The sequence below is a fragment of the Anabrus simplex genome, chromosome 2 (assembly GCF_040414725.1).
Source record: "Anabrus simplex isolate iqAnaSimp1 chromosome 2, ASM4041472v1, whole genome shotgun sequence".
In the NCBI taxonomy this organism is placed as follows: domain Eukaryota; kingdom Metazoa; phylum Arthropoda; class Insecta; order Orthoptera; family Tettigoniidae; genus Anabrus; species Anabrus simplex.
In genome coordinates this window covers 996891684-996916428 of record NC_090266.1, presented here as the reverse complement: position 1 = coordinate 996916428, position 24745 = coordinate 996891684, and the positions used below count along the sequence as shown (strand labels likewise).

General features: G+C 42.1%; 1 protein-coding gene across 1 annotated transcript in view; it reads right to left on the bottom strand.

Moving 5' to 3' along the window:
* The window catches only part of LOC136863238 (facilitated trehalose transporter Tret1-2 homolog), a 426910-nt gene that overhangs the window by 40514 nt on the left and 361651 nt on the right, over positions 1-24745 (bottom strand). Inside the window, exon 4 of the mRNA XM_068225885.1 lies at positions 18232-18440. Within this exon, the coding sequence (XP_068081986.1) occupies positions 18232-18440 (209 nt within the window). The remainder of the gene's footprint in view (positions 1-18231; positions 18441-24745) is intronic.

Sequence of the window (24745 nt, the reverse complement as noted above, 5' to 3'; positions counted from 1 at the left end):
CCCCTAACATGTTGTACAGTGTTCGGTTCTACTTGTTTAGTGATCTGAACACATCAATCTTTGTTCTGATCACATGTAACGACATCGAGTGCAGTGTTCAAATTCTAGTCTTGTTATGTTTCAATCTGATCTTCTTAGAACAAAGGTATCCCCTAACATGTTGTACAGTGTTCGGTTCTACTTGTTTAGTGATCTGAACACATCAATCATTGTTCTGATCACATGTAACGACATCGAGTGCAGTGTTCAAATTCTAGTCTTGTTATGTTTCAATCTGATCTTCTTAGAACAAAGGTATCCCCTAACATGTTGTACAGCGTTCGATTCTACTTGTTTAGTGATCTGAACACATCAATCATTGTTCTGATCACATGTAACGACATCGAGTGCAGTGTTCAAATTCTAGTCTTGTTATGTTTCAATCTGATCTTCTTAGAACAAAGGTATCCCCTAACATGTTGTACAGCGTTCGATTCTACTTATGTAGTGTTCTGAACACACCAGACAATGTTTTAATCACATATTGTATCGAGTACAGTGTTCGATTCTACTTATTTTGTGTTCTGAACACATCAATCAATGTTCTGATCACATGTTGTATCGAGTACTGGCTGTCTCATAAGGAGCTATGTATAGCCGCCATCTTGCGTGCGCCATCTTGCGCAAGCATCCTTAGGGCGTCTCTAGCCAAGGATCCTTAAGCCGCCTCATAAGAGCAACCACCATCTCGCGCAAGCATCCCTAGGGTGTCTCATAAGGAGCCTTGTATAACCGCCATCTTGCGTAAGCATCCCAAGGGCGTCTATGTATAGCGATCATCTTGCATAAGAACCTTTAAGGAGTCATGTATAGCCACCATCTTGTGCAATTAGCGTCGAGAGATGGCTGCTGTAGAATTTTTCTTTTTAAATTATCCACCACCATTTTTCAACTAAAGAGTGTAGCACGGAGGTTTGCGATGTAAGATGGCGGATGACAGCTGCGCGTGAGTTTGTAAAGCACGTGGAATTTGCCGCCACCACATAGATAGCAGCACGGTGCTCAAAGATGGCGGATGATAGCTAACAGAACTTTTCAAATTGCCCGCTACTACAGAGAGCAGCACGGTGTTCTGTAGATTAAAGATGGCGGATGACAGCTGACGAAATTACCCGCAGCACAGTGCTCTATTGATTAAAGATGGCGGACGACAGCTGCACGTGGCTTTGTTTACTAAACAAGAGCACGTGGAATTTACCGCCACCACAGGTATCTAGCTAAAGATGGCAGCACGGTGCTCTCTTGCGGATGACAGCTGTCAAAAAGCACGTAGAATTTGCCACCGGCATAAAGAGGGCAGCACGGTGCTCTCTGGCGGTTGACAGCTGTCAGAAAAGCACATGGGTTTGTAAAGCGTGTAGAATTTACCACCACCACATAGAGGGCAGCACGGTGCTCTCTGGATTAAAGATGGTGGATGATAGCTGACAAAAAAGCGCACAGGTTTGTTTCCAAACAAGAGCACGTGGAATTTGCCGTCACTACATAGAGTGCAGCACTGAGGTTTGCGATGCAAGATGGCGGATGACAGCTGTGACGTACCACATTTCAAAGGTAAGTAGCTAAAGAGGGCAGCACGGTGATTAAAGATGGCGGATGACAGCTGCCGGGAGTGAAATTTCTAGATCCTAATGGGTGGGTAGGAGATAGGGATCTGCGCTCGGATGGCCTTCATTTAAACCGCAGTGGAAATTTGTTTGGAAGGGTAATAGAGAGGTACATTCAGGGAAACGGAATGGCCTAGGGAGCGGTGATAAGGGAACAGGGAACTGGAAATCAAGTAGGGATGACATAAAATTGTTAAGTGTTGAACTGTACAAGTATTGTAAAGAAAGGAATAGAACTGAGTATGTGAGGATCTTCAAAAGGCAGAAGTATTCAGTCAGCAGTATGTAAAGATTGTTGGTTACAAGGATAATGTCGAGATAGAGGAGGAGACTAAGGCCAATGAAGTATTAAAATTTACATATGATAACAATGAAATTACAATAAGATACAAAAGTTGAAATCAAGAAAAGCGGCTGGAATTGATCAGATTTCTGGGGATATAATAAAGACAATGGGTTGGGATATAGTACCATATCTGAAGTACTTATTTGATTATTGTTTGGTCGGAGGAGCTATACCAGATGAATGGAGAGTTGCTATAGTAGCCCCTGTGCATAAAGGAAAGGGTGATAGACATAAAGCTGAAAATTACAGGCCAGTAAGTTTGACATGCATTGTATGTAAGCTTTGGGAAGGCATTCTTTCTGATTATATTAGACATGTTTGCGAAATTAATAACTGGTTCGATAGAAGGCAATTCGGTTTTGGGAAAGTTTATTCCACTGAAGCTCAACTTGCAGGATTCCCGCAAGATATAGCAGATATCTTGGATTCTGGAGGTCAAGTGGATTGTATCGCGATTGACCTGTCTAAAGCATTTGATAGGGTGGATCATGGGAGACTACTGGCAAAATGAGTGCAATTGGACTAGACAAAAGAGTGACTGAATGGGTTGCTATATTTCTAGAAAATATATCTCAGAGAATTAGAGTAGGTGAAGCTTTATCTGACCCTGTAATAATTAAGAGGGGAATTCCTCAAGGCATTATTATCGGACCTTTATGTTTTCTTATATATATGATATGAGTAAAGGAGTGGAATCTGAGGTAAGGCTTTTTGTGGATGATGTTATTCTCTATAGAGTGATAAATAAGTTACAAGATTGTGAGCAACTGCAACGTGACCTCGAAAATGTGAGATGAACAGCAGGCAATGGTATGTTGATAAACGGGGTTAAAAGTCAGGTTTTGAGGTTCACAAATAGGAAAAGTCCTCTGAGTTTTAATTACTGCGTTGATGGGGTGAAAGTTCCTTTTGGGGATCATTGTAAGTATCTAGGTGTTAATATAAGGAAAGATCTTCATTGGGGTAATCACATAAATGGGATTGTAAATAAAGGTTACAGATCTCTGCACATGGTTATGAGGGTGTTTAGGGGTTGTAGTAAGGATGTAAATTAGAGGGCATATAAGTCTCTGGTGAGACCCCAACTAGAGTATGGTTCCAGTGTATGGGACCCTCACCAGGATTACATGATTCAAGAACTGGAAAAATCCAATGAAAAGCAGCTCGATTTGTTCTGGGTGATTTCCGACAAGAGAGTAGCGTTACAAAAAGGTTGCAATGTTTGGGTTGGGAAGTATTGAGAGAAAGAAGAAAAACTGCTCGACTAAGTGGTATGTTCCGAGCTGTCAGTGGAGAGATGGCGTGGAATGACATTAGTACACGAATAAGTTTGAGTGGCGTTTATAAAAGTAGGAAAGATCACAACATGAAGATAAAGTTGGAATTCAAGAGGACAAACTGGGGCAAATATTAATTTATAGGATTGGAGTTAGGGATTGGAATAACTTACCAAGGGATAATTTCAATAAATTTCCAATTTCTTTGAAATCATTTAGGAAAAGTCTAGGAAAGCAACAGATAGGGAATCTGCCACTTGGGCGACTGCCCTAAATGCAGATCAGTATTGATTGATTGATTGATTGATTGATATCAGGATAAGTTAGAAATTAGAAGGCTTGGACCGGACAGACCCGATTTGATTACCGGTATCGAAAAAGTTACAAAAACTGACAAACGCGAGTATAGGCGTAAGTTTAATGGATAAGTGTATGAAACACGCAAGTAGCCCTGTGGACGTAGATTTAGTAATGCGCTTTTTCTGTTTGCCCTGTTTATTGTTCAACAAAGAAATAAGGTATGGATTTCAGCTGGGTGCACAGACCTTGTTCATTTGAGTGCAAAAATAAATAAACATGAAAATTCTCATGCACACAAAAACGCGAATATTGAATTCCCTATGCTAGCGTTGTCTATAATTTCCAAGACGAGAATAATTAACATGTAATACAGTAGAACCCTGATTAACCGAGATAATGTGGAAACTACTGGGGTTAATTCGGAAACAATTATTTAAAATATCGACCGGTAAATGCGGTACCCATTACTTCTATGCTTCTCGTCAAACCCACGTGAACTTTGTGCTATTTAAAAAGCAAGGATAGTGCTCACATCCTTCAATGTTCTCAGTGCAGTAAAGTTACTATGAATTTTACTTTTGTTCTACATTAACATATTAGTCTACTATAAAATTTATCCTCGGTTACAGGGGTTTTATCATATTTGTTAAAAAGGAACCGTACAAGGACCTTTTAGTGAAGGGATTTATGTACCTACGTTACTTTTTTCCTGATATGAGACATGAACAAAAACGTTGTTGTGAACCCCCTAAAAATTTTGTCGCGAGCCGCCACTGGGCAGAAGACAGCGTGGGTGTATTCTTCATCTGCGTCACCACCCACAGTGGGTGGTATATTTTGAAGATCTTCTCAACTTAAGAGAAAATCTGTTGACGTCGCTGACAAATGATCTCACGGGAAGGAGAACAATGATGTCAGTGAAATTTCGCTTGAGGAATTGTAAAGGATGGCTAACAAACTCCATTGTCATAAAACAGCATGAATGGATGAAATTAGACCTGAAATTGTGATGAAATATACTGGGAAGGAAGGGATGAAATGGCTTTACTGAGTAATAAGATTAGCATGGAATGTTAGTAACGTATGAAAACAGTAATTTCATCTATCTATAAGCAAGGAACAGGAAGGGTTACAGCGACTATCGAGGTATTTCTTTGATCAGTAGAACAGGCAAGATGTTCACTGGGATTTAGGAAGGGAGGGTGCTATCAGTGGTTGAGAGTAAACTGGATTAAAACCAGTGTGGTTCATTAACAACAACAACAACAACAACAACAACAAAAACAACAACAACAACAACAACAACAATTGTGCCAAGGGTACACCTTCCCCGGCTATTTAAACTGCAAGCCGTCTCTACGGCCATCTATGCCAACTGACTTGAACTTGTTAACTCCCAAAAACAAAACAAAAAACTTTCTTCTTCTACGGTTAGATGGCTCTACCATCGAATTGTTAGCGCACCCTCATGGACTAAAACAAATCAATAGATAAGGAAATGCTATTTTTGTTATTGGTAAACCTTTTCCTGAAGATTGTTTTTTAAATGTACCGAAGTTGTCAACACTTCAGCTGGTTCCTCCTTTATAATTGTAATCTACCTATCAGATGCTCGTAAATATTGTTCTCTAGCCAATCAAACCCGACGGATTGTAGGGGAATTCAGCCTATAAGCAAAGTGCAGTTACAATTTAATCTGGAAAGTAGATGTTTTTGGATATTTCTCCTACCACCGCCACCGCAGGCCCCTGGATGAGATCTCCACCTCATGAAATGTGCTGACTAAGAGTACATGCTTAACCTTACATTACCTCACTAGAGCGGTTGGCTAAGAGTGCACCCGTAACCTTACATAACCTTACGCTGGCTACATGTCCAGGCTTAACTTTACAGACCTCGGGTAAAACCCTAGGCCTAAGGGCCTAAGACCCAAGTTCGAAGCCAAAAAGTGCAAGCTTACCCTAACAGCCAACGTGATTATGGCTAAGTGGGTAAGCTTAACCTAACAGGCATGACGTGTCTAGACTTAACCTCGCAGACCCCGGGTTCGACCTCAGGCCTAAGGGCGTTAACCTTACAGACCTAAGTTCGATGCCGAGGCTAACCGCATAACAGTGTAAGCTTAACCTTACCTGATGTCACAGGACGTTAACCGTACTGACCCTAGTTCGAAGCACGTGTCCAAGCTTAACCTCATAGATTCCGGGTTCTACCCTAGACCTAAGGGCGTTAACCTTACGGACCTAAGTTCGATGCCGAGGCTAATATCATAACAGTGTACGCTTAAGCTTACGCTGACCAGGCGTTAATCTATTTCTATTGGCTTTATGTCGCACCGACAAAGATATGTCTTATGGTGACGATGGGACAGGAAAGGGCTAGGAGTGGGAAGGAAGCGGCCTTGGCCTTAATTAAGGTACAGCCGCAGAATTTGCTTGGTGTGAAAATGGGAAACCACGGAAAACCATTTTGTCCCGAATACTGGATACTGACCGCACTTAAGCGACTGCAGCTATCGAGCTCGATAGGCGTTAATCTAACCGGTTGCCCTTCCTTACACTAGCTCGGACATAACATTACACCCCAGCTAATTGTGCACGCTTAAGCTCACGTTGACTACGCGTTAACCTAACTTAACCTCCCAGGACTTCGAGCTGAACTCGGAACAAGATGGCGGCTATAAGGCTTAATACGTATGCTTTATTCATAGGGGCGTAATATCGGAAGGTGACTTCGGGGGCTCAGAGCTTAACTAGGAACAAGATGGCAGCTGTACATGGGACTAGGGAGATGGTGTAAGGCTTAATACATGTACTTTATTGATAGGGGATGTAACATTTAGGAAGCATCTTTGGGGCTCGAAGCTGAGCCTAACCTCCCAGGCTAACCGCAAAAATAGTGTAAGCTTAACTTAACATAATTTAAGTTCGATACCCGGACTAACCACATAAGTGTTAGCTTAACCTAACTGGGCTGAGCATGTAACATAATGAGGTCACACAGTTTCTGACACGCAGTGATCACGTGGTCATGGATATGCATGTTTAGACTTGTTCGTTATCAGGCTCTCTTTGTAAATTCAAGTCTTTATATATATGCTATGAGTAGAAATTGTTTTCCTTGGTCGATAAGATACTGTAACAGAGAGTTGTTCGCTTTGTAGTTTATCATGGCAAGGACATTGATAGTAGATATTCAAGGCTTTAAATTGAACGGAAACAAATTCGTGTTCAAAGAGGTAGCTGTGTTGGACTGCACTGTATTGTGGGCACCAAAAGTCGTGAGTTTAGTATTTAGCCCATCTTGCTGCTTGCAACGGGATGAAGATAAAAGGCAGACTCAATGGGTGAAAAAGCATTTAGTACTTCGGTGGGAAGAAAAAGAAATTCCATATCGCTTTCTAACTATGACCTTGAAAGCTTATTTCTCAAGCGCAGATCGAGTGTTTGTAAAGAGTTGTGAAAATAAGGAATGGCTGCGAGATTATCTACCACCAACATGTGAAGTTATCAATCTGCATGAATTAGCATGTTCATCATTAAGAACTCTTCTGAAGGAGCATAGTGCAGCAACGCGGAAACAGTCTTTACGTCATGTGTGTATGCTCTTTGATTGGTTGTGTGGCAATGCATTCCGGGAGAGCTAAATATGTAAAGTGCAGTGTTCAAATGTCGACAGTGACAGTTTAAAGGCAATCGTAAAATTTTATGCTTGCAAAAAGAAACTAAACCCTTTTACTGAAGAAGATTTGAATGTATTACCAAAGGCATTTTTGGTCAATGTAGCTGCGAATGCTGTAAAGAAGATCTGGGATAAGGTGCCTCGTGAGTGGACTCAAGATCCTGTTTTGAACAAGTGAGTTAAGCTAAGAGACCTTCAGTAAGGCAGTGCCGTACATGTCAACTCAAACTGTATCACGGACCCAAAACTAAGGAGTTGACTTCGCTTATAAACACTATCATGGCTGCGAAGAGAGTAAGCAAGCTGTCGCAGAAAAAGGTGAAGAAACGTGCTGGGAGAAAGGTGGGAAGCTTACTGGGCATGGACTCATCAATAAGGTGATTGATCTTCTTCCTTTTGAGCTTCATCTTCCTAGTTACCAGTAGTGTGGCCCTGGAATTCGACTTGACGTCCGCTTTCACGCGGTGATCCTGGTATTAATATGCTAGATGCTGCCTGCAAATAGCATGACATTGTTTATCGTCAAAACAAACTGAACTAAGACGTGTAGTTGATGAAAGTCTGCATCATAAACTATGCAGCGTGTGGCGTCACCTAATGCTACAGTTGCTGAGAAGATAGCAGCACTTGCCGTTGCAATGAAAGGGTAACAGTTGCTGGGTGGAGGTCTTAAATTACAAAACGGCAGAGAAATATCTAAGGACTAAACAGATTTACTTTGATGAAAGAAGAAACTGTACACATTACGCTGAAATAAATAACATTTTTAAAACAGCGCAGTTGTTGCTTGATTACTTTTTAAATTGTCACTTGTCCAACGCTATTCCAAATCCTAACTTAAATAGTAGTAGTGATTTTGACTAACGAGTTTATCCAATCTTACTAGTAGTGGTAATGTTTACTAACAAGTTTTTCTGTTCTAGAACATCAAAGAAAATTCAACAAACGTTCCAGGGGTCTGCGAGGTTAAGTCTAGACACGTCATACCTGTTGGGTTAAGCTTATCCTCTTAGCCACAATCACGTTGGCTGTTACGGTAAGCTTGCACTTTTTGGCATTGAACTTGGGTCTTAGGCCCTTAAGCCTAGGGTCGAACCCGATGTCTGTAAAGTTAAGCCTGAACATTTAGCCAGCGTAAGGTCATGTAAGGTTACGAGCGGACTCTTTGATTGTTGAACAATACGTTGGAAGGCGTATTTGGCATGAGCTGCTGTCTTGGAACGCACTGGTTCTGCAAAAGCGAACTTAGAGTACACATCGATGACAGTAAGTAGATACTTATACTGTTTATTGTTTGAGGCATACAGAATAATTTCTACTAAGTCCGCTTTTGTAGGGTACTGTAAGTTTCTACAGTTCAAATCTATAAGCTCTAAAAAAATCGAGCGTTCCGGACATTAAAAATGAACAGCGCGTTACGCGTCAGCACAGGTACCATCTTGCTCCAAGTTCAGCTCCAAGCTCCCTTAAGACGCTTTCGAACGTTACGTCCCCTATGAATAAAGTACATGTATTAAGCCTTTCACCATCTCCCTAGTCCCATGTGCAGCTGCCATCTTGTTCTTAGTTCAGCTCGAAGTCCTGGGATTGAGTTAGGTTAACGCGTGGTCAGCGTAAGTTTAAACATGCACAATTAGCTAAGGTGTAATGTTATGCCAGAGCTGGTGTAAGGAAGGGCAACCGGTTAGGTTAACACCTGGTCAGCGTGAGGCTAAGCATTTTGTTGATATCCAGTTATGTGCAACCTGTTCTTTTTACTCTTAAGGCCATGTAGTATGGGTAACTGTGTCCCTGTTTATTCTATATTATTCATAGGGTAACCGTTTCTTCGGTTTAGTTCCCTTTGGGAACAGTGACCGATATGATTGTTGAGCAATGGATAAGCCCACCATGTGGCAAATGTGTATGAACACTTTAAAATGTGGACACCGGATGGTTTGCCTAGTATAGTTTTATGTGTGGTACATGAAACTGACTGCCTCTACGAGGCTAGACTCTTGTATTTTGGAGCTCAGACTCCTGTGAAGTGTACCTAATCGGAGCAAATCTTGCTCCTGCAAAATATTGTACCTGTCCGGAGCAATTATGCTCCTCTCTATGTATTTAACGACTTTCTAATTATCTCAAGTTTTTGTACCTGATGTCAGGACTTCTAAGTCCCTGATATTCCTCGAGCTGACGAGCTCGCTATTAACCTTGCAGTTAATCCATGTAATTATATTAGATTTTCTATCTCTCAATTTTATGAAAGGAAAGAAATGAAATTGCCAAATCTTTTATATTAAAAGTTGCTCTTAGTAATCCCACGTCCAGCCATTCAAGCTAGGCACTTCCTGTTCCTCTGTGAACCACGGAAAATCCGGAACAGCAATAATAATATTGAATTCACATCCCACTGAATACTCTTGCGGTTTTCGGAGATGCCGAGGTGCAGGAATTTTGTCCCGCAGGAGTTCTTTAACGTGCCAGTAAATCTACCGATACGAGGCTGGCGTATTTGAGCATCTTCAAATACCACGAGACTGAGCCAGAATCGATCCTGCCAAGGTGGGCTCAGAAGGCCATCGCTCTACCACCCGAGCTACTCAGCCCGGCTAGTGTGGTTTCAGACCAAAGAAGATCAGACTTTAAGTATGGGCCAGGAAGAGAGAGGAAAAGAGAGAGTTATGTTTATGTTTCATAGATCTAGAGAAGCATATGACGAAGTACCGAGGGAAAAGTGCTAGTCGTACTGGGGGATTATGGAATTAAGTGTAGATTATTGAAAGCCATCAAAGGCATTTGTGTTGACAATTGGGATGCAGTGATAATAGATGGAGTAATTAGTTTTTGGTTCAAGGTACTTACATGGGTTAGACAATACTGTAATCTTTTACCTGTGTTGTTCACAGTTTACATGGATCATCTACAGGAAGGTTATAAAGTGGCAGGGAGGGATTCAGTTAGGTGGAAATGTGGTAAGCAGTTTGGCCTATGCCGAAGACTTTGTCTTAATGGCAGACTGTGGTGAAAGCCTGCAATCTAATATCTTGGAACTTTCAATGAGTATATGAAAATTTGAATTTGTAAGACTGAAGTGATGTCAGTGGGGAAGAAACCTATGCGATTTGAATGTCTGGTTGGGAATACAAAACTTGCACAGGTAGATTATTTCAAGTACCTAGGATGTGTATTCTTCGCGGATGGTAGTATAGTAAGCGAGATTGAATCACGGTGTACCTAAGCTACTGCGGTGAGTTAGCTGATTCTGCACGAAATCAGCACCCGGACGAAACTATCTTTACAGCGGCCTGTTTTCGGACAGACTTTGCTTTGCGGGAGTGAAAGCTGGGTGGATTCAGGATATCTTATTCATAAGTTAGAAGTAAGAGACATGAAAGTAATGAAAATGAGGGCTAAACGGGAACAATGGCAGGAGGGTACTTGGAATGAGGAGAAAATTCTAAGAACCTGCTCGAATGAAGAAGCTGTACGCATAAATCGGCTTCGGTGATGGATCATGTGAAATGAATGGAGGAGGCTAGGTTATTTAGGAGAATAATAGACTTTGTAATGAAGAGTAAGAGAAGTAGGGGGAGACCAAGACTCAGTTTCGAAATATTTAAAGGTATAAAGATATGGAACTAAACGAGATCACAGAACTTGTTACAAATACAGGATTGTGGGTGGGTATAGTAAATTGACTGAATTTTGCAGACTGAACGCTGAATTTTAATATATTATCATTTCAATGCTCATCCACTCTCATTATCAATCACTTCACTAATAAATTCCAACCACTCACTCATTCACTCACGTGCTTACATTCGCCCTTCCTCTCTACTAGTCGGCTATTCATTCATTCCTTTAGTTCACGCACTAGCTATGCTGGACACTGTGCTAAGAGTGGATGCCCCGCATCTTTTTAAACCAGCAGTGGGTTTGATGATATTGGTAATGTGAATATGGACAGTATGACATACTGTAATGTGAGGTTTGATAGAAGACTTTAGGAGTCTGATAGAGCAAATTTATCGTGAGTTTTCATATTAAAAATTCTACACACATAGTCCAGAATTAGAATGGCGGCTGCCTTAATGGTAAACTACCTAGTGACGTTCCCCTTATAGTCGTTTTTGAGCTGTAGTTCTGTACCTGTGAGGATGCTGCGAAGAAGTTAGTGACATCGCCCTCACAGACTAGTGATGAGATATTCGATTCATTTTACTGAATCTATTTATTTGATTCCGTTCACGTTACTGAATCGATACAGTGATCGGATTCACGGTACATTAGTCACCGTTCCTATTACATCTCTGTAGTGTGTACTGATCGACAGCAGCAACAGCAGTCAATACTCGCTGCTGCCATCTGGTTTTCATTCTATGAACACCGAGCTCGATAGCAGCAGTCGCTTAAGAGCGGCCAGTATTCGGGAGATAGTAGGTTCGAACCCCACTGTCGGCAGCCCTGAAAATGGTTTTCCGTGGTTTCCCATTTTCACACCAGGCAAATGCTGGGGCTGTACCTTAAGTAAGGCCACGGCCGCTTCCTTCTCACTCGTAGTCCTTCCCTGTCGCGGCGTCGCCGTAAGACATCTGTGTCGGTGCGACGTAGGCCTAAAGCAATTAGCAAGAAAAAAATTCTATGAACTGCTTTCCTGTGCGTCATTAGCTTTCAGATTCAGGTTTCATCTGCAGCTCCCTCTTCGTATCAAGTTCGGATGTTCCAAAGCCTTTCCCCTCCACAGTGACAACTCCATTAAATAGGTATATAGATATAGATGACATCATATCTGTCCACACAATCATCAGCGATCCATGGTGGTAGATTCCCTATCACTTGCTTGCCTAGTCTTTTCTTAAATGATCTCAGAGAACTTTTCACTGTATTCACGGTTATCTGATTCTACCTCTTTTTTGGTTAAGTTCTTGAGTCAGTCGGCTCACTTACTCACTGTCTACGTACCGATGATCTCGTGATTCGATGATTGAAGTCCTGTGCAATGGTGTGACATACGAAAAGGGAGAATACTGAGCGGTTCTTCCCAATATGAAATAGATTGTTCTGAGTGATCATGAGCATAACTCAGTCATAGGTTAGGCTAGAGAGACAAGTTGATATTTTTAAAAGTTGTTTTACGTCGCACCGACACAGATAGGTTTTATGGCCACAAGGGGATTGGAGAGGACTACGAGTGAAAAGGAAGTCGTCGAAGCTTTAACTGAGGTACAGCCGCAGCATTTACTTGGTGTGAAAATGGGAACAACGGAAAAACATCTTCAGTTGAATTAATTGTCGAATGTCAATATAATACTAAGATTCATTAAATTGATGATGATGATGCTTGTTGTTTAAAGGAGCCTAACATCGAGGTCATCGGCCCCTAATGGTACGAAATGAAATAACAAAAAGTTCAAATTCATCCACTGACTAAAATAAAATAAAAATGTCATGAAGAATGAAAGGATAGACATGAACCCTACCAAAAAAAAAAAAAAAACACAGTGGATCAGACTCAAAAAGAAGGTAGTTAATTAGAGTATTACTGACCAAGGGACCATTTATAAATCACAATGATGCTTGATGTCTGAAGGGGTGCTAAATTCACGTCTAAGGTCCCACAGAATGGTACATGTCGCGAGTAAAGTAGAACCATGGTATTTGTCATTTTGGGGTACTGATCAAAAGTAGCGAAGACTCACGGTGGTCCACACAAGATGGTACTACTCACAAGTATTGCAATTCGTACAGGGAACGCAGACCTATGGTGTTTCTCACACAATGGCGCCACTCATAGCCAACGCAAACCGGTAAGGTTCCTCACCTAGGTGTACTAGACACGGGCGCCGGTATTCCCGTGGTGTTCCTCACATAGTGGGTACCAATCACAGGCAACGCTGACCCACGGTGCCGCTCATATAGCGGTACAACTCACAGGCTACGCCCAGACCCGCGGTGTTGCCCACATGGATACAACGCACGGGTACTGGAATCCACCAGGCCAGGCTTTTTACTGCAACTAATCACAAACCTATTTCGTACCAATTTAGTGATACTACTCGCAAGTAAATGCAACCCATGGTGTTCCCCGCATGATGGTACGAATTAAGAGTAGTTTCATGGTTCTAATTCAATCATCCCTTGGTCGCCCCTTGTAGTCGCCTTTTACGACAGGCAGGGTATACCGCGGGTGTATTCTACATGTGCGTCCCCCATCCGCAGGGGGATTCATTAAATTAATAAACAGAATAACCGATTAGCCTACCTACTTACCAGCTGCTTTCGAATTATGTTTTGACTACCATTTTAACACTGCAAATAACTCCAACTATTATTTAAACCTTGCTGTAAGAAGAGGGCAGTAAATGCAAGTGGGTATTGTTTTCAAATGCGCTGAGAGGCAGGGTCCGTTATAGCGTATGATTCTTTCAGTGAGCCATGACTCTTTGTATGCCGCCCGCAGCGGAAGTTTGGTTCCCCGCCAAGGTCCAATGTTCCAATAATGAACCTTGTGTGCGTTGTGTCTCACTGATCTGTGAGTGGAGTGCGCCACTGAGCACTGTCTGCTGCGAGTCAGTTAAATCATGTGGCGTGAGTCCGCCGTTACTTCGATTCAATTCACTCGGACATTTGAATGAATCTATACACTGCTTCGAATGATACACTCAGTAGCCAACATTATTACAGACGAGATGTTTACTGAGCTGTAGTGCGGTACCATTGAAGGTGCTGCAAGAAGCTACTGGCGTTCCCTTTACAGACTAGATGTTTATTGAGCGGTAGTGCGGTACCTCTGAAGGCGCTGCCAAGAAGCTAATGGTGTCCCCTTACAAACTAGATGTTTATTGAGTTGTAGTGCAGTACCTGTGGGGGTGCTGCCAAGAAGCTAGTGACGCCCCCCTTACAGACTAGATGTTTATTGAGCTGTAGAGCGGTAACTTACCTGTGAAGGTGCTGCCAAGAAGCTAGTGACGTCCCCCTTACAGACTAGGGGCTGATTGCAGAAACGATGACTAGTTTTAATCCTTAGACAACATCTACCTAAACGTCTAAATCAAGCATGATCTTCCAACGCATAAACTATGTTCAGTCGATGTTTAACTAGACATCGCTTAAAGTTTCAATATTGGTTTGAAAATGGAGATAGAAGTATCTTTCATGCAACCGTTTGCTCTTCGCAATCAATGAAATTCGTCGGTGCGTGCGCCGAACGCGCACATATCCGTTTAGACGCGTAGTCTGTCTTGACGCCAGTCAGCTGTTTGTCTTCCTATACATTACTCAAATATGGCTAAGCATGAGCATGACTTGCCCACAGATAAGAGTACCGCTTTCGGTGGAAATTAAATCTCATAATATTATCGACACTAAAGCGACACGCCACCGTACGGGGAAGCGTAGCTTTGGTTATAGCGTTGTTACAGTGAGAGCAATTTACTCACAAATACGGTAGCTTCGACGAAGGGAAGATGAAGCCATAGTACCTAATGTGTAACCGAGTGTGTTGTATGGGCCATATAGATGTAGCTTGCATTCTGGAGATCGTAGGTTCGAAACTCATCATCGGCAGCCCTGAAGATTGTCTTCCGTATTTTCCCTATTTTTACACCAGGCAAATACTGCGGCTGTTATTATGCCCACGGCTCTTCCTCCCCAGTCCTCGATAAACAATAATCACCACCAATGTCCGACTCGTTGGCTGAACGGTCGGCGTACTGGCCTTCGGTTCAGAGGGTCCCGGATTCGATTCCCGGCCGGGTTGGGGATATTAACCTTAATTGGTTAATTCCAATGGCACGGGGGCTGAGTGTATGTGTTGTCTTCATCATCATGTCATCCTCATGTCATCCTCATTACGACGCGCAGGTAACCTACGGGTGTCAATTAGAAATAGCTTGCACTTGGCGAGCCGAACCCGTCCTGGGATATCCCGGCACTAAAAGCCATACGACATTTCATTTCACCACCATTACCACCACTTGCCTTTTCCTATCTGATAGTCGCCGAAAACTTATGCGATTATATATATAAACCCATACAACCTACTTTTTAGTTTTCACTATTATGTGTGTTTACTTGGCAGTAAATATAAGTGACCGAGCCCGATAGCTGCAGTCGCTTAAGTGCAGCCAGTATCCAGTATTCGGGAGATAGATTCGAACCACACTGTCGGCAGCCCTGAAGATGGTTTTCCGTTGTTTCCCATTTTCACACCAGGCAAATGCTAGGACTGTACCTTAATTAAGGTCACGGCCGCTTCCTTCCCACTCCTAGCCATTTCCTATCCCATCGTCGCCGTAAGATCTATCTGTGTCGGTGCGACGTAAAGCCAATTGTAAAGAAAAAAAGAAAAATAAGTGAATCCCTCGCGGTTGATGTATGTGACAGCCCTCTGACGATCGCGACACGTAACTCTGACATGTATGTAGTCGAAGTGACCTATAGTTCCATGGGAATTACCCCATGTATAAAATGAAATGTATCGGTTTCCAAGTCAAGTTGACAATTACCAGACTGTCCCTTTATCAGTCAAGATAAAAGTCTCTCGAAAAGCGAAACCTTATTTTAAGATCTATCTTCCTGTACATGTCAAACGAATTGCTGTGATTTAGCAACGGGCAAAACCACAGACAGGCCGTCGGACTAACCTTTCTTCCCGGAATCGTCTCAACATAATACAAATTACATGTTTCATAGTACACATAACCTCTGATTGTGATTCACTCCTCTCATTTGGGGTTAAACAGTGCTCTCGGCAGTGTTTAAACATGACCGGTTGAACAACCATTTTAGACAGTGTCTAAGTGATAAATAACGTCTCTGCAATGCGTTAGCCATACTTAGGCATTGTTTAACCGTAGACATCGTCTAAATACCGTTTCTGCAATCGGCCCTAGATGTTTATTGAGCTGTAGTGATGATGATGTTGATGCTTGTTGTTTAAAGGGGCCTAACATCGAGGTCATCGGCCCCTAATGGTACGAAATGTTATGACAAATTAAAAGTCCTAAATCCTCCACTGACCAGAATTCAAAGCGTGAGGACGAAGAATGAAAGGATGGATGGATATGAATTTAAAACGATCAGTGGAACCGACCCACAGTGCCTCACATGCACAGAAGCTGGCACAAAACAATAGTATTGCTGACCAAGGGATTGGTTCTATAGCACGATGCTGAATCGATTTTGCTTGTAGTCGAAACGGGTCCACAATCCAGATCATCGGCCCCTCATAATTGTACTTATCGCTAGGAAAGTAGAACCATGCTATTTGTCATTTGGCGGTACTAATCAAAAGTCGCGTAGACTCGCGGTATTTCACACATTACGGTACTATTCACATGTAGTGTAATGCGCACATGTAACACAGACCTATGGTGTTTCACACATTGCGGCGCTATTTACAGGCAACGCAAACCTATGGCGTTCCTCACATAAGTGGACTAACCACAGGGACCTGAACTATCCCGTGGTATTCCTCACATAGTGGGAACTGAGCATAGGTAAGGCAGAACCATGGTGTTGCTCATATATAGGTACGAATCACAGGTACTGTAAGACCCTCATCCTGATTCACACACTGTCGCTACTAATCACAAACCTAGTGCGTACCTAACATAGTGGTACTACGCGCAAGTAAATGCAACCCATGGTGTTCCCTGCGTGATGGTACTAATTACAACTAGTCCCATAGTTCTAATTTGATCATCCCTTGGTCGCCCCTTTTAGTCGCCTCTTACGACAGGCAGGGGATACCGCAGGTGTAGTCTCAGGGGGTGAGCGGTAGTGCGGTACCTGTGAAGGTGCTGCCAAGAAGCTAGTGACGTCCCCCTTACAGACTAGATGTTTATTGAGCTGTAGTGTGGTAACTTACCTGTGAAGGTGCTGCCAAGAAGCTAGTGACGTCCCCCTTACAGACTAGATGTTTATTGAGCTGTAATGCGATACCTGTAAAGGTGCTGCCAAGAAGCTAGTGACGTCCCCCTTACAGACTAGATGTTTACTGAGCTGTAGTGCGGTAACTTACCTGTGAAGGTGCTGTCAAGAAGCTAGTGACGTCCCCCTTACAGACTAGATGTTTATTGAGCTGTAATGCGGTACCTGTAAAGGCGCTGCCAAGAAGCTAGTGACGTCCCCCTTACAGTCTAGATGTTTATTGAGCTGTAATGCGGTACCTGTAAAGGTGCTGCCAAGAAGCTAGTGACGTCCCCCTTACAGACTAGATATTTACTGAGCTGTAGTGCGGAAACTTACCTGTGAAGGTGCTGTCAAGAAGCTAGTGACGTCCCCCTTACAGACTAGATGTTTATTGAGCTGTAATGCGGTACCTGTAAAGGCGCTGCCAAGAAGCTATTGACGTCCCCCTTACAGACTAGATGTTTATTGAGCTGCAATGCGGTACCTGTAAAGGTGCTGCCAAGAAGCTAGTGACGTCCCCCTTACAGACTAGATGTTTATTGAGCTGTAATGCGGTACCTGTAAAGGTGCTGCCAAGAAGCTAGTGACGTCCCCCTTACAGACTAGATGTTTATTGAGCTGTAATGCGGTACCTGTAAAGGTGCTGCCAAGAAGCTAGTGACGTCCCCCTTACAGACTAGATGTTTATTGACCTGTAATGCGGTACCTGTAAAGGTGCTGCCAAGAAGCTAGTGACGTCCCCCTTACAGACTAGATGTTTATTGAGCTGTAATGCGGTACCTGTAAAGGTGCTGCCAGGAAGCTAGTGACGTCCCCCTTACAGACTAGATGTTTATTGAGCTGTAATGCGGTACCTGTAAAGGTGCTGCCAAGAAGCTAGTGACGTCCCGCTTACAGACTAGATGTTTATTGAGCTGTAGTGCGGTACCTGTAGAGGTGCTGCCAAGAAGCTAGTGACGTCCCCCTTACAGACTAGATGTTTACTGAGCTGTAGTGCGGTACCTGTAGAGGTGGTGCCAAGAAGCTATTGACGTCCCCCTTACAGACTAGATGTTTACTGAGCTGTAGTGCGGTAACTTACCTGTGAAGGTGCCGCTGAGAGCCCCACAGCGAGCCCAGCCGCCACACGGCCCACCAGCAAGACGGCGTGGCTGCCAGCCAGGGCGATGATGATCCAGCCCACAGTAAATGGAATTGCGGTCACTTGAAGAGCGGTGCGGCGGCCCCACCGATCCATCAACATCCCACTCATGAACGAGCCGATGGGAGTTGCTGCAGAATGGATGCTTGCTGAGGAAGAAAACATCACATTATTGATCATAATCACAGTGGGGAATCATTATGGTGGTTAATACAACAGTTATAGCGGGGTGGTAGATAGTGTGCAACTTTGCAGAAAATGGCACCCCGTATTAATATGGTTTTGTTGTAGAAAATACTACTATAGAGAACATAGTCGCGTATTGAAATATCTTGTATAGTACTATGTAATTAGTTGTTTTACATGACTTGTAGGTGATTATTAGTAATGTTCGTGAAACTTTGAATATGATGGTGTTGCCCTTACCATAGGGGTAATTTCACTGTACTCCCGGGGTATTCTAAATTGAATGGATGCCTTTCATACAGACAGATATTGCTGGTTCATGACTGAACAGCAATTACTTCAGTCATTGTGCATATCTGACTACACAAACAAAAATCACAAATATAGTTTTTAGGAGATATAAACATTACATTATTAATGATCACTAGTGAAATAAACCTTCGTTTTGCTGTCAGTCCATGGACTTCAACAACATTTACTCCTTTTCCCAGATGGTAGCAGCACTTAGGGCCTACTTGCTTCCGGCCCTGAGGGCCGAAACTTTTCGCTGGTTTATGGACAGTGGAATTCCCCGTTTCGTCAATATTATATGTTCATGACGCAGGAAATGTCAATTTTACCACTTATCCGGTCTGTGGAAAACAACTGTACCTCAATTCCATTCAAGTTTGAAGCCCGTTCAGAGTATTCGTTTCAGGTTTTCGAAGTAACTTCAGGATTTCTCTTTTAAAAACTATAAATCCCAGTCTGGACCAACCTGTTTTTAGTCCCGCTGTAAGTGAGAGCAATTTATTTGTTTCTGCCGGTTCAAACCTCAGACGATAAAGTTCCATGACGAGAAAGCCATTAAACATATTTGATCATGGCAACAGCAAGTTTTTCAGAAAAGCTTGAGAAAAAAGAAAGCTTACGCTCCACTGCTAGTTGTTGTAACTTATTGTCTTTGAGTCTATCCCGTTGCGTTGTCTTTGGTATATTGAACATGTTAAGACGCACTTTTCAGAACGTGATCATTATTCGCTGTCTCAACAGCTTTCTGTAAATCTTCTGCAGTCACTTTTGCCTTTTCCGTTCTTCTCATTCTATTTCGAGGTATCTGTAAATGAAATAATAAAATCGATCCCATTGAAAAGAGTTGCATAGGAGAATACCGCCACTTGTGGCTGCTTTATCCCGTTAGCACGTGGCTCGGAATCCTACATAACCAACAACTCGAACAACACGAAAGTATAGTCAAAATACTTATAGCTGACCGTACTTGCATATTATACAGTATAACCATAATTTTCTGACACTGATTTTAACGACCCTTACCTCAGTTTATTTGATGTCACAAAATAAGATGATAAAGCCTTAATTTAGATTTTTATTCCCCGAGCAGAAACTATTCCGCATGCAGGAAACTGACGCACCTTGAAGTTTTTCAGTCGCCATCCGCTGGAGATCACCCTTATTCGTGCTCGTGTACGATGCGAAGTTATTCAAATTTAACTACAAGTGGAATTGCCCATGGTGACGGAATTGCCCTAACCTCCCCTACATTAGGGATCAGAACACAACTCGCAGGGTTAGAACATACTGAAAACAGCTACAACATCCAGCAAACACTTCGTAAGTATAATACAACATTTCTCCCAAAGTTCGCAAGTGATCACTTGTTCTGATAGCTCCTTTGTGCAATATCTCTCTGACACCTGCCGTCCTCGCTACCTGAATGCTTGGTTGCCCCATTTTCACATCTGTTCTTTCCCTCCATCATGTATATAAGGGGTATCTTGAAACGATTAACGTTGTTTGACGACCATTCAATTGCTGCAGGCCTGATGAGATGCCGAGCTGCTGTATTTTGTCCTACTAGCTTTAACGTGCTTGAAGCAAGCAACACGGAGTTGCCGCACCACCATCAAATACCATCGAGTTCACCCGTGATTTTACTAGTTTCTTAAGACAAACATCTACATGTAATCGACTGCGCTACTAAGGTCTAGCTGAGGTTAACATTAACTCACTGCTTTCCTTGGGCTTGATAATCTAGATCAAGGAATCCAGATCGAATCGAACCCGGGCCCCTGTGCCAGAGGCCAGCACGCTAACCATTCAGCCATGGAGCCGGACGGGAGTGAGTAAGAAGCCCCTTTGAACATCGCATTTGATAGAACGTAGTTTTAGTGTGGTCATGTCATTTCTTTTGAAACGTAGACTCTAGATAACTCAACGTAGAGATTTAAGACTCCTGCTAAGTGATATTAAACCAGGTATAGGCAAACTAATATTACTCCTCCGTGCCTATCCATTAATTAACACAGTCGTCAGTCTTGAAGATGATTTTCCGTAGTTTTTAATTTTCACAATATCCCAGCCCTAGCTTTGTCCTATCCACCTTTACTATAAGACATGTGTCGGTGCGACATAAAATAAATAGCAAAAGGGATCACATAAAGCATATTTTGCTAGTGGGCTAACGTCACACAAAGTAACGACTTTTTTCTGGCGTCGATGGAATAGGAAATGCCTTGGATTGGAAAGGAAACGAATATGGTCGTAATTAATGTATAAACCCAACATATGCCTGGTGTGAGAATATCAAATCACAGAAAACCACACTTACGGATGCCAAAAGGGGCTTCGAACCCACAATCTCCCGAGCGCAAACTAACAGCCACACAGACCGAAACGCGAAGCCAACTCACTCGCTTATGATGATTTTCTGAACATTCAAGTCAATAGCTATTAATGAATTGCATGATAGGGAATGTTTAATTCGATTTTGATGTTAATAAATGTTGCCCCTTGCGAGGATCATCATACGTCGAACTATCGACATGAAGTGGAAAGAAGCAGTAGTGAATGTTCAGAACAACCCTCAGGCATGTTTCGCATGGACCATTTTATCAGCTTTACAGCCAGCAAAATCTTCCTTATCTAAAAGAATATCTGATCCCCACTATTCATCACAGCTTAATCTAGAAGGTATAGAATTTCCGATGCATTTAAAAGGCATTAAGCACTTTGGAAACTGAATAATATTAGCATTAATGTGTATGGGATAGAGAAAACAAAAATAGTTGGGCCTCTGTATTTCATAAAAGGAAGGAACGATACGCACATCAACCTACTGTACATAGAAGATATTATGGTTGGATTAAGAATTTAAGTAGACTTGTTTGTAATTAGTTATCAAAACATAATGGTAAGAAGTGGTTAGGTAGTGGATGCCTACAGTATTTCCCAAATTAAGTCCGGTTAACTAAACACTCTAAACAAGACTAATCAAGTGCATACAGTGCTACTTACTCCCAAAAGAATATATATTAAAATTCAAGAATAAGCAGTTGCGGGAACTATTTGTTATATATGCTGACTATGAGGCTGTGTTGAAACCATACATGACATGTACACCAGATCCAGGGATTGTGGCGTATTTGTCAATGTGGGGTGCTAATAAATATGACGAAAATTTTGGCATAGATAATGATAGGATGGTCGACCCACAACATCAAAGATGGTGAAACGGTAATGATTAGGACACCATAACGCTAGAAGCAAGCAAATGTTATTTCACTGGTGGTGACTTGTCGGACCACGGAAAGGCATGCGCTTGATGCCACGTTGGGTCAAACCTAGTATATCAGACTTATTATTCATCATCAATCAGCAGAGCCAGTGGACGCCACGGCGGGCTAACCGAGAGGGATGTCCGTGGTAAGTACAATGTTAAAAAAAAAAAAAGAGAGAAGGAAAAGGTAAAGAGTGAGAGAGAACGTACAACGAACCAACTGTAAGAAAAGTGAATTGATTAAAAAAAAATTGTATTTAAACTTCAAATGACTAGAATAGGCAGTGTATAACAAACAAAGAATGGGAATTACAAACATTTAGCAAGGGCTCAGCCGGTTTGACAACCAAAATACAATCAATATGAATAATAATTAAGAATTCTTGGGAATAACGATTATGATTTTCTAGAAAAGCCCAAGACCAGAGTTCGACAGAAAAAACCAGAATTAGCACCTATTTAAATTTACTACTACCTTTTTTTAAAAAAAAAACACATTGGTTAAGAATTAAAGGGTGGGGGGAGTACATTAGTATATCTGAAAATAATGATTTAAGGCCATCCTTACAATCTTCATTTGAAACCCAAAAGAGGGCAAGAGAATTAAAGCACGTCGGGAGGCAAAAGTTTTACCACTCAATACCGGAAAAGAAAAAAGGGAAAGAAAAAGAAAACTGAGTGAGAAGGGAAGAAAAGAGGAAAAGGAGGGGGGAAATCCTTCCAGGCTGCTTAAACGCTATCACGTTGGCAATGTAAGCGACCACTCGGGCCTGTAGAAAAAGTCGAGGATGTGGCAACACTTCTATCACTTGTCCATGCACAGTTTATTTTGGTGTATGAGATGGATAAAGGTATCAGTCTGAAGGACTCAGAATGGAGACCATGAAGCCACCAAATAATTTAACATTCAAAGTTCAAATCTTGATATAAACCACGAAAGATATAAAAAGTTGTAACATTTTGCTCACCCAGTCTTTTGATAAACAATGCAGCTATTCACAAATTAAAAAGTAGGTAAAACGTCGCAACGGCCCAGCCGCTAGCGAACAGTTCCGCTCTCTCCACTCGTGTTGTTTTCCAACTCAATATCTGACCGGGGAAACTAAGGAATAGCTTGCTTATATACGTGGTGAAGAGATTCGAGAAGTTACTCGATGAAAAATACGTAGGTGTGACGTCACAACGAGGGAGCAGCAACAGTGCCGGAGAACAGGCCAGTCAGTGAACAGCTGGGCGAGCAAGCAGATGGACGGTAGAAGGCGACGGAAGGCAGAAGGTAAGATGCAGTAGAGCGGTCGTAACAGGATATATTTTACTATAACTTCTGTCATATATGACCCATATAACTTTGCGTATTACATCAAATGTAGTTAAGATTGCTCGCTCAGTAAGTTTGAGGAATACAGAGGACAAGATGCTCCTGAAACTTTCATGAAAATGCTTGAGTGAGATGAACTAATTATCGTTGTATTTTAAATACTGAAATTCCTATGAAACCTCTTACAGGAACAGAGCTATGACAACATGAAAGTGCAACGAAATGTAGTATTTGGGGAGTAGAGCCTTCGATTACAACTACTTAACAGGATTTTACAGATTTCCTGCTAATGATAGCTGTAATTTTGAGCATAAGGTTCCTAAATTCTTCCCCGTTATACTGAATAATTTATCTGGCTACGAGTCACACTTAATTTTTATCGAGTTTGGAGCTTCAGAAGAGAAACTTGACTTAATCTCTCAGAATAACGATCGGTATTTTTCAATTGCAAAATTCGTAAAGGTAGATGATTTACTATAAATCTGAAGTTTCTTGACTCTTTTCGGAACAATTAACCGAAATCGACTCTTCTTTCCGCAAAAAGAACCGTAAAGGAGTATCCCCTTACGAATATATACATAGTGTCGAACGTTTTAAAGAACGCTTTTTGCCATAAGTAGGGTCATTTTTCATTCCCCTAAATTAATCTGGAATTAATTAGGACAATTTTCATGCGCAACGCATCTGGGAGCAGTTTCACATCTAAACGCTAGGTAAATATTAGGTCTAGAAACAGATGTGCTATTATTAGCTGATGCTTTTGAATTTTTTCGAAATGTTTGCATTAAAACGTACAACTTCACACGTGCCAGTATTATACAGCACCGTGGTTAAATTGGGAAGTCATGTTAAAATACACACAGGTGAATTTAGAACTGCTAATAGATACTGATATGATATATTTTATAAAATCAGCTCTTCATGGTGGTTTAAGCTAGTTTTGTGCGCGATATTCCAAGGCTAATAACAAATATATGTCTAATTGTGGTTCAGGCGAGCAGTCGAAATAGATCGTTTGTCTAGATGCAAATAATCAGTATGGATGGGGTACAACTAACGAGTTTCCGCTGGCTATCGCAATATGAGATCAGGAAGTTCATATAGATACCAACCATGCAGTTTCGCTGCGAGGATGAGGAGACCATGAAATAGCGATGTACAAAATGTTAGCTGCCATTTCGGATTGAAAGGTGTCGAAATCTTGATTCAAAATCCACGTGTTAACCCACCTACTGGACAACCCTTGCATCTTGCTGACTGGCGTGACACACAGGGGAGTGGAGTTGCAGTCAAGCACCCCCCCCCCCCCACAGAGAGAGAGAGAGAGAAAACGAACTGACAGGTTACCGCGCGCCAAGGCCACTTTATATTTAGGGAACGAATGTGAAACGTAA